This window comes from Aethalodelphis obliquidens, unplaced genomic scaffold (assembly GCF_003676395.1).
Source record: "Aethalodelphis obliquidens isolate GAN/ISIS:26980383/991018 unplaced genomic scaffold, ASM367639v1 scaffold1, whole genome shotgun sequence".
Classification (NCBI taxonomy): domain Eukaryota; kingdom Metazoa; phylum Chordata; class Mammalia; order Artiodactyla; family Delphinidae; genus Aethalodelphis; species Aethalodelphis obliquidens.
The window spans coordinates 59959718-59972836 of NW_020837945.1; the positions used below are offsets into that span (position 1 = coordinate 59959718).

At 36.2% G+C, this 13119-nt stretch overlaps 1 protein-coding gene across 1 annotated transcript in view; it reads left to right on the forward strand.

Annotated features, from left to right (window-relative positions):
* The window catches only part of GRAMD1C (GRAM domain containing 1C), an 81806-nt gene that overhangs the window by 5893 nt on the left and 62794 nt on the right, over positions 1–13119 (forward strand). Inside the window, exon 2 of the mRNA XM_027105058.1 lies at positions 7980–8064. Within this exon, the coding sequence (XP_026960859.1) occupies positions 7980–8064 (85 nt within the window). The remainder of the gene's footprint in view (positions 1–7979; positions 8065–13119) is intronic.

Here is a 13119-nt window from a genome sequence, read left to right on the forward strand (position 1 = left end):
TATCTTCATTTTAATCTTAAATGCAAAATTTCTTTGTCTATAGCAATTCTTATTTATAATATTTTCTTATTAACTTCTAGACTTTAGATATTTTAAGTTTTAATCCAGAGTCCGAAAGACATTTCTGATTATGCTTTCTTTTGGCCACTAGAATGCAGTGTTGTGGCCACTGCATTGTGATGCAGTGATGGAGTAGAATTATCTGCTTCAGTTTCCCTGGGAGAAAACTACACCACAGAAATGGATTCCACTTACATTGTTGTGCCTTATATTGGCAAGAGACTAATATCATACAGAAACTGTATTTCTCAATGTTACTGAGAAACCAGTCACTTTACATAATTTTGATTTAAAGAATTAGTTCCTGTACCTAAAAGGAGGTTTAACAATGTTTGACCTGTAGTGTGTAATGATTATAGGATAGGTTTTAAAGGTAGGAGTTTCATATTCTTTTTGCCCTGTCTTCACCTGGTTGTATATCCTGGATATGCTTCAGGTTTCAGCCCGCGTGCAGCAACAAAGACCCAATGCAGCCGTAAACAAACAAACTAATTAATTAATAAAATCACAAATGGACATTGACTTTTGTAAAATTTTATTTCTGTTTCAAATGATGTGGTAATGTGATTTTTCTTTTTCAACATGTTAGTATGGTGGATTACGTTGGTCAATTTGTGACTGTTGAACCTGCCTTGGATGCCTGGAATAAACTCCAGTTGGTCATGTTGTATAATTTTCATATATTGCTTTATTGCAGTTGCTAGTATATTGTTGAGGATTTTGCATCTGTATTTATGAGGGATATTGTTCTGTAATTTTCTTTTTTTTTTTTTACTGTCTTTATCTTGTTTTGGTATCAGGGTAATACTACCTTAATATAATGAGTAGGGAAGTGCTCCCTCCTCTTCTGGTTTTTAGAAGAGGCTGTATAGACTTAGAGTTAATTTTTTTTAAGTTTTATAAAATTCTCCACGGAAGCCATCTGGGCCTGGAGATTTCTTCCTTGGGAGATTTTAAATTATAAATTCAATTTCATTAATGGTTGTAAATCTATTCAAATTATTTCGTATTGAGTAAGTTGTGATAGTTTGTGTCTATTCATCTAAGTTGTCATATTTATATGTGTAGAGCTGTTTATAGTATTGCCTTATTTCCTTTTGATGTCTTTGGAGTCTGTAGTGCTGTATACCTTGTTTTATTCCTCATATTGGTAATTCATATCTTCTTGCTCAAGGTTTTTTTTCCTTTGTCAGTCTTGCTAGAGGTTTGCCAGTTTCATTGATTATTTTAAAAGAATCATCTCTTTTTTCATCGATACTCTATTGTTTTTGTTTTTCTGTTTCATTGATTTCTCTTACCTTTATTATATACTTTTTTTTTTTTTTTTTTGCTCATGTTGGGTTTATTTTCCTCTCCCTCTTCTAAGTTTTTGAGTTGGACACTGAGATTATTAGACTTTTCCCCTCTCCTAATGTGTGCATTTAGTGCTATAAATTTGTTTCTCAGCTTCAGTTGTGTCCCACAAATGTTCAGTATATTTTTCATTTCCCCTAAGACTTCCTCTTTGGCCCATGGATTATTTAGATGTGCACTGTTTAGTGTCCAAGTGTTTGGGGATTTTTGTGCTATCTTCCTGCTACTGATTTCTAGATTGATTTCATTATGGTAAGAAAACACACTCTGTATGGTTTCACTTCTCTTAGTTTGTTGAGATATGGCTGAACATATAGTCTATCTTGGTTTTTGTTCCAATACACTTGATATTATCAGTCTTTAAAGTTTTGCTAACCTTATACATTTGAAATAACACCTGAGAGAACGTAGATGAACTAGACAAATTCCTAGAAAAACACTAACTACTGAAACTCACTCAAGAAGAAATAGAAAATCTCAAAAGACCTATAACAAGGAAAGAGATTGAATTACTAAGAAAACCAAACCAAACCAAACCAAAGCAAGAAAACTTCACAGTGAAGCTTAGTACCAGATGGCTTCACTGGCAGATTCTACCACATTGTTTAAAGGAGAATTAACACAAATCCTTCAAAATCCCTTCCCTTAAAAACAAAACAAAACAAAACAGGGCTTCCCTGGTGGCGCAGTGGTTGAGAGTCCGCCTGCCGATGCAGGAGACACGGGTTCGTGCCCCGGTCCGGGAAGATCCCACATGCGCAGAGCGGCTGGGCCCGTGAGCCATGGCCGCTGAGCCTGCCTGTCCGGAGCCTGTGCTCCGCAACGGGAGAGGCCACAACAGTGAGAGGCCCGTGTACCGCAAAAAAAAAAAACAAAAAAAAACAAAAAACAAAAACAAAAAAAAAACAAAACAAAACAAAACAAAAGGAACACTTCCTAAATCATTCACTGAGGCTAGTGTTACCCTGATTCTAAAACCAAAATTAATTGAAAATCTATAGATTGCAGTGAACGACTTGAAAATGAAATTTAAAAAAGAATTCCATTTACAATAGCATCAAAAGAATAAAATACTTAGGAATAAATTTAACAAAAGAAGTGTAAGACAGGAACATTGAAACTATGAAGTCTCATGAAAGAAATTTTAAACTCTATAAATAAATAAAAGGATATTTTTTGTTCATGGGTTGGAAGATTTAACACCGTTGAGATGGCAGTACTCCCTAAATTGATCTACAAATTCAGTGCCATCCCTATCAAGATCCCAACTGATTTTTTTCTTTTTGGGGGGGTGTGGAAATTTACAAGCTGAATCGAAGTTCAATTGGAAATGCAAGGGCCAAGAATATCCAAGACAATCTTGAAAAAGAGTGAAGTTGGAAAATATAAACATCCTAATTTCAAAACTTACTACAAAGCTACAGTAATCAAGACAACGTGGCCCTGATATAAGGCTAGACACATAGATTAATAGAATAGAATAGAGTCTAGAAATAAACTCTCACATTTATGGTCAGTTGATTTTTGACAAGGGTGCCAAAACAATTCATTGAGGGAAATAGTCTTTTCAACAGATCGTTCTGGGACAATTAGATATCCACATACAAAGGAATGAATTTGGACCCCCTATTTCATACTGAATACAAAATTAATTCAAAATGGATCATAGACCTAAATGTAAGAATTAAAGTTGTAAAACTTTAAGAAGAAAACATAGGTGTAAATCTTCATGACCTTTGGATTAGGCAATAATTTCTTAGATATGATACAAAGCTCAAGGGGCAAAAAAAAAAAATAGATAAGTTAGACTTCATCAAAGTTATAAACTTTTGTGATTCAAGGAGTCCATTAAGAAAATGAAAAGACAACTCACAGAATTTGAGAATATATTTGCAGATCAAATATCTGATAAAGGACTTATACTGGAATATATAAAGAACTCATAGCTGAATAATAAAAACACAAATAACCCAATTAAAATGTGAATAGACATTTCTCCAAAGATATGCAAATGGTGAATAAGCACAGGAAAAGATGTTCAACATCAATCATTATCTAAACATAAATCAAAACTACAGTCGGGGCTTCCCTGGTGGCGCAGTGGTTGAGAGTCCGCCTGCCGATGCAGGGGACACGGGTTCGTGCCCCGGTCTGGGAAGATCCCACATGCCGCGGAGCAGCTGGGCCCGTGAGCCATGGCCGCTGAGCCTGCCTGTCCGGAGCCTGTGCTCCGCAACGGGAGAGGCCACAACAATGAGAGGCCCACGTACAGCCAAAAAAAAAACCCCAAAAAACTACAATCGGATACCGTTTCACACCCTCTAGGATGACTGTAATGAAAAAGACAGACATTAGGTGTTGGCGAGTATGTGGAAAAATAGGAACCCTCATGCATTGCTTGTGGGAATGTAAAATGGTGCAGCCAATTTGGAAAATAGTTTGGCAGTTCCTCAAAATGTTAAACATAGAGTTACCATGTAAGCCAGCAATTCGACTCTTGGGTATATACCCAAGAGAACTGAAACATTCACACAAAAATTTGTACATTCATGTTCATAGTGGCAGTATTCATAATAGCTAAAAAATGGAAACAACACTAATGTCCATCAACTGATGAATACATAGATAAAATGTGGTATAATATATTCATAAAGTGGAATAATATCCATAAGCTGAAGTGTTGTAATGTTTCATGCTACAATATGGACGAACCTTGAATACATTATGCTAAGTGATAGAAGACAGACACAAAGACCACAGTATCACATGGTTCCGTTTATTTGAAATTCCCAGAATAAGCAAATCTATAGAGACAGAAAGTAAATTAGTGGTTGATAGGGGCTGGGTGGAGGGGCAAGTGGGGAATGACTGCTAATTGGTATAGGGTTTCTTTTGGGAATGATAGAAGTTTTTGGAATTAGATAATGGTGATAGTGGCACAGCTTTGTGACTATACCAAAACACACTGAACTGTATATTGTAAAAGGGTGAATTTTATGGTATGTGAATTATATTTCCATTTTAAAAGTTGAGTGCCTTGTTGGCATGGAACTCTAAATGACTATTTTCTTCTGCATTGAATGGGTAGAAATGGGCTCTCTGAAGAGATTCATTGCCTCTCTAGTAGTACGGTAATTCTTGATTCAGCCCATTCAGTAATCTTAAATAATCATTCATTCTGTTTGTCAGGATCTTTGTTTTCTTTTCCTTCTGGGCCCATGATAGATATTTGTTTCTCCATGTGCCTGAATTAAGTGTAGCCATGTGACTATTTTTTTTGTCAATGAAATGTGAACAAAATGATGTGTGTCATTTCTAGGGGGCAGCCGTTAGAGTTAGTACACTCTTTGCCATCTTCCTGTCCCTGGATGGTGGAGCCTTTATTAGCGTATGTCCCTCTGTTAGGACAGTGTGGAGCTAAGCCTTTTGCCAACCCACAACTGTTCATTTGTGTTTAAATGGGAAATAAACCATCATTCTTGTAAGCACTGAGATTTGGGAGTTGCTGATTACTACAGTACAATGTAGTCTTTTATGACTAATGTACCAAGTTAATTTACTGTTAACTTTTACACTTTCTCTTATTCCAGTCTGCTATCAAAACTGCTTTAAAAATCTGCTTCTGAGGTTATGGAGTGTGCCATAGATACTAATCAGTGAGACTCTCCAGGTCATTTTTGACTAGCTGCTGCCAGCCATTAGGAGTTTTGGACTGCAAGATGCTAGTTTATTGAATTTTACTGTACTGACATGTATAAATATGCACCAAAAGTGTTGGAATTACTTAGAATGAGAAGATTATTATATTTTGAAAATTATTTTAGACAAAGAAGAAGTTGGGACCTTCAAGGACGGATACTTTAAAAAATATATATATATATGCTTCACACACACACACACACACACACACACACACACACACACACACACACATTTGACACACTGCGCGGCTTGTGGGATCTTTGTTCCCCGACCAGGGATGGAACCCAGGGCCCTGGCAGGGAGAGTGCCGAGTCTTAACCACTCTGATTGCCGTGGCTAGGACTTCCAAAACTATGTTGAATAATAGTGGCGAGAGTGGACATCCTTGTGTTGTTCCTGATCTTATAGGAAATGCTTTCAGTTTTTCACCATTGAGAATGATGTTTGCTGTGGGTTTGTCGTATATGGCCTTCATTATGTTGAGGTATGTTCCCTCTATGCCCACTTTCTGAAGAGTTTTTGTCATAAATGGGTGTTGAATTTTGTCAAAAGCTTTTTCTGCATCTATTGAGATGATCATATGGTTTTTATTCTTCAATTTGTTAATATGGTGTATCACATTGATTGATTCACGTATATTGAAGAATCCTTGCATCCCTGGGATAAATCCCACTTGATCATGGTGTATGATCATTTTAATGTGTTGTTGGATTCTGTTTGCTAGTATTTTGTTGAGGATTTTTGCATCTCTATTCATCAGTGATATTGGTCTGTGATTTGCTTTTTTTGTAGTATCTTTGTCTGGTTTTGGTATCAGGGTGATGGTGGCCTCGTAGAATGAGTTAGGGAGTGTTCCTTCCTCTGCAATTTTTTGGAAGAGTTTCAGAAGGATGGGTGTTAGCTCTTCTCTAAATGTTTGATAGAACTCACCTGTGAAGCCATCTGGTCCTGGGCTTTTGTTTGTTGGAAGATTTTAAATCACAGTTTCAATTTCATTACTTGTGATTGGTCTGTTCATATTTTCCATTTCTTCCGGGTTCAGTCTTGGAAGGTTATACGTTTCTAAGAATTTGTCCATTTCTTCCAGGTTGTCCATTTTATTGGCATAGAGTTGCTTGTAGTAGTCTCTTAGGATGCTTTGTATTTCTGCGGTGTCCGTTGTAACTTCTCCTTTTTCATTTGTAATTTTATTGATTTGAGTCCTCTTCCTCTTTTTCTTCTCATTAGTTCTTTGAAAATATTTTAAATAACTGCTTTGATGTCTTTGCTAGATGCAGTATCTGGGAACCATGAAAGACTCTATTGCCTGCTTATCTCTTTTCTTATTATGAGTCACATTTTCCTATTTCTTCTCATGTTTCATAAGTTTTTTGAAAATTGGACAACATAGGGACTTCCCTGGTGGTGCAGTGGTTAAGAATCGCCTGCCGATGCAGGGGACACGGTTCAACCCCTGGTCTGGGAAGATCCCACATGCCGCAGAGCAACTAAGCCCGTGTGCCACAACTACTGAGCCTGCGCTCTAGGGCCCGCGAGCCACAACTACTGAAGCCCACGCGCCTAGAGCCCATGCTCCACACCAAGAGAAGCCACTGCAATGAGAAGCTCGCACACCGCAATGAAGAGTAGCCCCTGCTCGCCGCAACCAGAGAAAGCCCGCGCAGCAACGAAGACCCAATACAGTCATAAATAAATAAATAAAATTAATTACAAAAAAAGAAAATTGGATAATATAGATAACATATTGTAGCAGCTGTGGATTCTGATTGCATCCTTTCTACCGCTAAAGCTTGTCATTGCTAATTTCTGTTTAGTAACTTGCCTAGAGTAAATCTGTGAAATATGTTTGTCCTGTGGTATGTGGAAGCAAATGTCTTTGCTCAGTTTATTATTATTGTTGTTGTTTTACTTATAAGGCTGGTTTCTGGTGTCACCCCTTATATCAGCCAATCGTTGGTGAGAAATTGTGCTCAAAGACAGAGCCAGTAAGCCTTTTCCCTGCTGCTGACAGATCTGTGTGTAGATTGGGTAGTGCATTGGAAATTCAGATCATTTTCAAGTTTGTCCCAGTTTTAATGTTCCACTGAGACTTCTTGTATCTCCATCCTGGAATGTGTGGATAGTTTGGGATTTCTCCAATCTCTGTTACACATGCGTGTAGTCCCTGTTTATTTAGGAGTACATGGAGAGTTTATCAAGTTCATCTGTGGCTGTCTCTCTTCTAAGATCTCTCTGTTACACCCCCTACTGATCTGACAGTATGCTTGTTTGTTGTCCTAACTGGGACTTCAACCTCCACACACTTGGATAGCTTCAGAATTTTTCCTTTCACTTCTGGGATAGGTTTTCTGCTTTCCACTCTGAATCAGCTAAGTCCTGCGCTGCTAGTTTTCATGGCCTGTTCCACCTTTGTAGAAGTACTATACTGACTTAACTTGTGGGGGAGGAAGAGTAATGTGAGCAGGCCCAGGAAAGAGTGCCACAGACTTCTGATGCTCATACGCAGGTTCAGTAGATTTTCCTGAGAAAATATTTCTCCATTTATTGTATGCCTTTAGTCAGTTTCCAATCATCTGAGATGATTGTTTTTGACAGTTGTTTTTTTTTTTCCCCCAGCTGTATATTTGACTTTGCAGGGAGGATTTGCCAAAGTCCTCACTCCATCATCCTGGAAGCATCCTTTGCTTCCTTTTGGTGTTTTTTGAAATGTTTATGTGGTTTTTCATATAAAGACAAACAAAAATATTGCATAAAAAGTGTATAATTTTAAAGTCCATTTTAATTTTATTTTCTAAGATACTACAATTCAGTTCATTTAATGATGATCATAATTAAACAGAAAATTAATTTTTTTATTGTTGCAGATTTCAAGTTCTGCCTATAAAGACAGGAATGAGGAGTATAAAAGACAGTTCACACATCTACCTGATACAGAGAAGCTGATAGCAGGTAAAAAACCAGGAAGTTACAAAAAACCCTTTTACTACCACATCAAAGTAGAGCTGATGAGTGACAATATTTGTAGAAAATTTAAGCCTTTATGCTACATAGAAACTTTTTTTTTTTTTTTTTTGCGGTACGCGGGCCTCTCACTGTTGCGGCCTCTCCCGTTGCGGAGCACAGGCTCCGGACGCGCAGGCTCAGCGGCCACGGCTCACGGGCCCAGCCCCTCCGCGGCATGTGGGATCTTCCCAGACCGGGGCACGAACCTGTGTCCCCTGCACCGGCAGGCGGACTCTCAACCACTGCGCCACCAGGGAGGCCCCAGAAACTATTTTTTGAGATAAGCAACATCTTATCATCTGTAATTAGACAATGTAAAACTAAGTTGTAATTCAGGGAGGCGTGATTTCTGCGGTATTAAGTACAATTGACCCTTGAACATTGAAGGAGTTAGGAGCGCTGACTCTGCAGTCAAAAATCCACGTATAACTTATAGTCAGCCCTTCATATCTGCTGTCCCTCTGTGTCTGTGGTTCTGCATCCATAGATTCGACCAACCACAGATCTTGTAGTACTGTAGTATTTACTATTAAAAAAAACTTGCATATAAGTCCACCCACACAGTTCAAACCCATGTTATTCAAGGGTCAATTATACTCGCTAAAAAATAGACCTAAGAGGAAATGATTTGTCAGTTTCTTCTGGTGCTTGTTTCATATGGTTTTGTAGGGAAAGTTTAAATTTGATGTTCAGTATATATTACTGTTCCTCAGAAAAAAGTGCTCCTTAGCAGATAATAGAGCAATTTTATAAAATCTTTTAGGGCTTTATCATTATTCATATCATCTTTCAGGTAGATTTTTTTTGAAATAGGCCTTAAGAGGAAAAATTTAGTCATAGAACTTACAAAAGTGCTTTATTTTTGCTATAAGTATAATATAGATTCTTTACCATCAAAATACTGAAGTTGGCTTTAGTTTTAGTACATATTTCATTTAAACCATTTATTCATGGGAATTTCTCAGATTTCTGGTGCTGTTGGTTAATATTCAATTCAATGTAACTGAATTTCTAGAGAGTTCAGTTTAGTTCTTTAAATAGCAAAGAAATGAATCAAAACAATTTTTAAAAAGATTGGAATGTAATATAGTCTCACGATAATAGAGTGTATGGTAAAAAAGTGAAAGATCATTTCACCCAAGACCACTCTGACCTTTTTCCTGGGTGATAACCACTTTTAACAATTTCTTATGTATATTTCCAGAAATTTTCTGTATGTATATCAAGGGGAATATAAGAGAACTTAAATGGGAGCACACTGTGCTTACTGTTTTCAGTCTTGTTTAGAGCTCTATTAGCACTACTTATGGATCCACTTCATTCTTTTAATGGCTGCCTAGCAGTCAATTGAATGAATTTTGTACCATAATTTGTTTAATAAATCCCCTCCTGATGGACATTTTGATTGCTTCCTGTCTTTTGCTATTACCACTAATGCTACATTGAACCTTCATGTTCATTTGTTTTGGCACGTATGTGCCACATGTATTGTAGGTTAAATTCCTAGAAGTGGAATTGTGACTAAAAGGTAATAAGCATTTAAAAGGTTTATACTGTTGCCAAGTTATCCTCCAAAAAGGCTACACCAATATTCATTCTCATCAACAGTGTATGTAAGTATCTGTTGTGCCACACCTCAGGAACTTGGCTTTAGCAAAATTTGGTAGATAGAAATTGTATTTAAATATGCATTTCTTTAATTATGAGGGAGGTTGAACATCTATAAATCATTTGTATTTTTCTGTGAACCTTTCTTTTTATAAACTTTGCCCATTTTTCTAGCAGTTATTTGTCTTTTTCTTGTAATAGCTTGTTAGATATTAAAAAAAATTAGATATTTTTAGGGCTTCCCTGGTGGCGCAGTGGTTAAGAGTCTGCCTGCCGATGCAGGGGACACGGGTTCGTGCCCCGGTCATGGCCATTGAGCCTGCGCATCCGGAGCCTGTGCTCCGCAACGGGAGAGGCCACAACAGTGAGAGGGCCACATACAGAAAAAAAAAAAAAAAAAAAGACATTTTTCACATGTTGTTGCAAATGTGTCTTGCCAGTTTTGTCACTTGAAATCAAATACTTTTCATGGAAACCTTTATAAAATATTTTATACTCATCACTGCTTTCTTGAAAGAAATTAATCTGATAATACAGTGATATATACTCACTATAAAGCATTAAAGCCATACAGAAATGTATAAAGAAAAAACTGAAAATCATTGGTGATCCTACTACCTATATGTAATTTTGCTTAATATTTTGTAGATATCTTTCAGTATGTATATTTGCTTTTAAAAATTTACATTTTTGTGTTTTTCCTCACTCACTGCTATAATAAACTTGTTCATTGTATAAAATTTGGAAAATACAGGTATTTACAAAGTAGAAATCTAAAACCACCTATAATTGTACTATCTGGAAATAATGTCAATGACACACATATCTATACAAATTAAAATATCTAATTGGTATCATTCTGTACAAATCGCTTTAAGTTCTTCGATTTAACCACATATTGGATCACTGTCTTCTGAAACAGAGAATCTTAAATTTAATTTAAACTTTTATTTTAAAAAACAACTCATTGTCATTTCAAATCCACAATATTATACTTTATAGGCTAGTTCAATAAATATTTATTAGTATTCAGTATGTGCCACACACCATACTGTTTCTGAAGAACTTGGAGTGTGGTGGGAGAGCAAACACATATAAACAAATCACTATGATTCAGGGTGATATGAACAGTTTTAACAAGGTACAGAAGTGGTACAAAGGAAGACATAACATGTTGGAGGAAGGCAAGTATTTTAATTTTGGGCATGTTGAGGTTGAGTTGCCAAGACAACTAAAAAAATAAAAAATACATATACATATATATGTGTATATATATAATATAAATATTATCTGGAAATAAAGATTTAGTGTACACCACAGTAACCTTCTAACTTGTCTCTCCCCTATTCTTATGTGCCTTCAATCTGTTCAATACTGTAGCTATAGTGGTTTTTCTAAGATGCAAATCTGATCAGATTAAAACCCTTCATGGATAGTATTCCAATGACCTTAGAATAAAGCTTGACTGCCTGACTTACGTGGCCTTTCATGTATGTTAAATATCCTCTCATCCCTCATCCTTCATCAAGGTCCCTTCAGTCTCTAGCCTTCTGAAGGCAACCTTCTTTAGATATGTCATTTCCTTTTGTTTTCAGGCTTTTTTACTTCAGTTTGCCTAGAACTGTTTTCCCTCCTCTGTACCAGGCTATCTTTTGTCTATATATTTTTAGATATATATTTATGTATTATATATATTTACATATATATTTTATTTGAATATTTCTCATTTAGCAATGCCTTTACTGTAAATTTGACTGGATTGGTACAGCTCTCATATTCAGCTACTGCACCCCAGAGTAACAGTAGTAGTAGTTAAAATACTGAAACACTGACTGGTAAATAGCCACTGCCTTTAGCCCCCCAAGTGACTCCTCATACCTTAGCTCTCCTGGCTTCTCTTCTAGGATTCCCAGGGCCTTCCCGTGATCCAGCAATGAAAGGTTTTATATCTGACATAGAAAGGTCCCTGTAGAACTCTGATCCAACACTATGGTTGGTGATCAGTGCTGTTACTTTAAATATCACCTCTGGATAGATGCCTCCACTCTGTGTTCCCTTAAGTGCCTTGCACTTTCCTCTATCATATATTTACATAATCATTATCTATATTATTTGCTATTGTAACCCTGATACCAAGGTCAGTACTTGACTTATAATAATGGGTGCCCAGTGATTGAATGGATGGTTGATGGATAGAGGAATGAGTGAGTAAATGAATATCAATGTCACTTAAAATCAGGAGAATAGATGAGCTCAACCATGGATAACATATAGAGTTAAAAGAACACTAACAAAAGAATCATGGCAGGAGTAGAAGAAGAAAATCCAGTAAAAAAATTCAGAAGGAAAGGTCAAATAATGTGTGAAGATCCAGAAGAAAGGAGTATCACAGTGTTTCAGGGTGCAACAAGTTGTAAGAATCAGAATAATTTAACAGTGTGAAATACAGTTGAACGAAATGAAAATAACAGTTTGTGGGACTGATCTAAAGTAACTATATAGAGGAAATGTATAGTGTTAAATGAATATATTAAAAAACAAAAAGGAAGTAAAATCAGTAACTTATGCTTACCCCTAATAAATCTATAATAGAAGAGGAAACTAAACCTAAAGCAAACAAAGGGAAAGAAATGATAAAGACCAGAGCATAAATTAATAAAATTAAGAATAGAGAAAACCAATGAAGCAAAAGCTGGTTCTCTGAAAAGATGAATAAAATTGAGAGACTGAGAGCCTGGTTGACCAAGAAAAATGACAGATGACACATATTACCAATATCAGGAATGGAAAAGAGGCCATCACTACTGATCCCATGGATAGTAAAAGGATAATAAGGAAATACTATGAACAACTCTATGCCCATAATGCAGTCATTTAGATAAAATAGACTAATTCTTTGAAAAATACAAACTACCAAACATCACACAAGAAGAAATGTATAGCTGGAATAGTCCTATACCTAGTAAAGAAATTGAATTTGTAGTTAAGAACCTTCCATAAAAAGAAAACTTGATCTAGATAGTGTCACTGGTGAATTCTATCAACCATTTATAGAAGAAATAGTATCATCCATTCCAGAAAATAAGAAGGATCACTTCCCAACTCATTTTATGAGACTAGTATTACCAAAATACCAAAACCAGACGGAAACATTCCAAGAAAAGACCAATATCTGTCATGAACATAGAAATAAAAAGTTGAAACAAAATATTAGCAAATGAAATTCAGCATTTATAAAAGGGATTATAGATTATGACCAAGTGAGGTTCATTCCAGGAATGCAAGGCTGGTTAAACACTTAAAAAAAAAAAATCAATGAAATTTATCATCTTAACAGACCAAATATGGAAAACCATGTGATCGTCTCAATAGATGCAGAAAAAGTGTTTGACA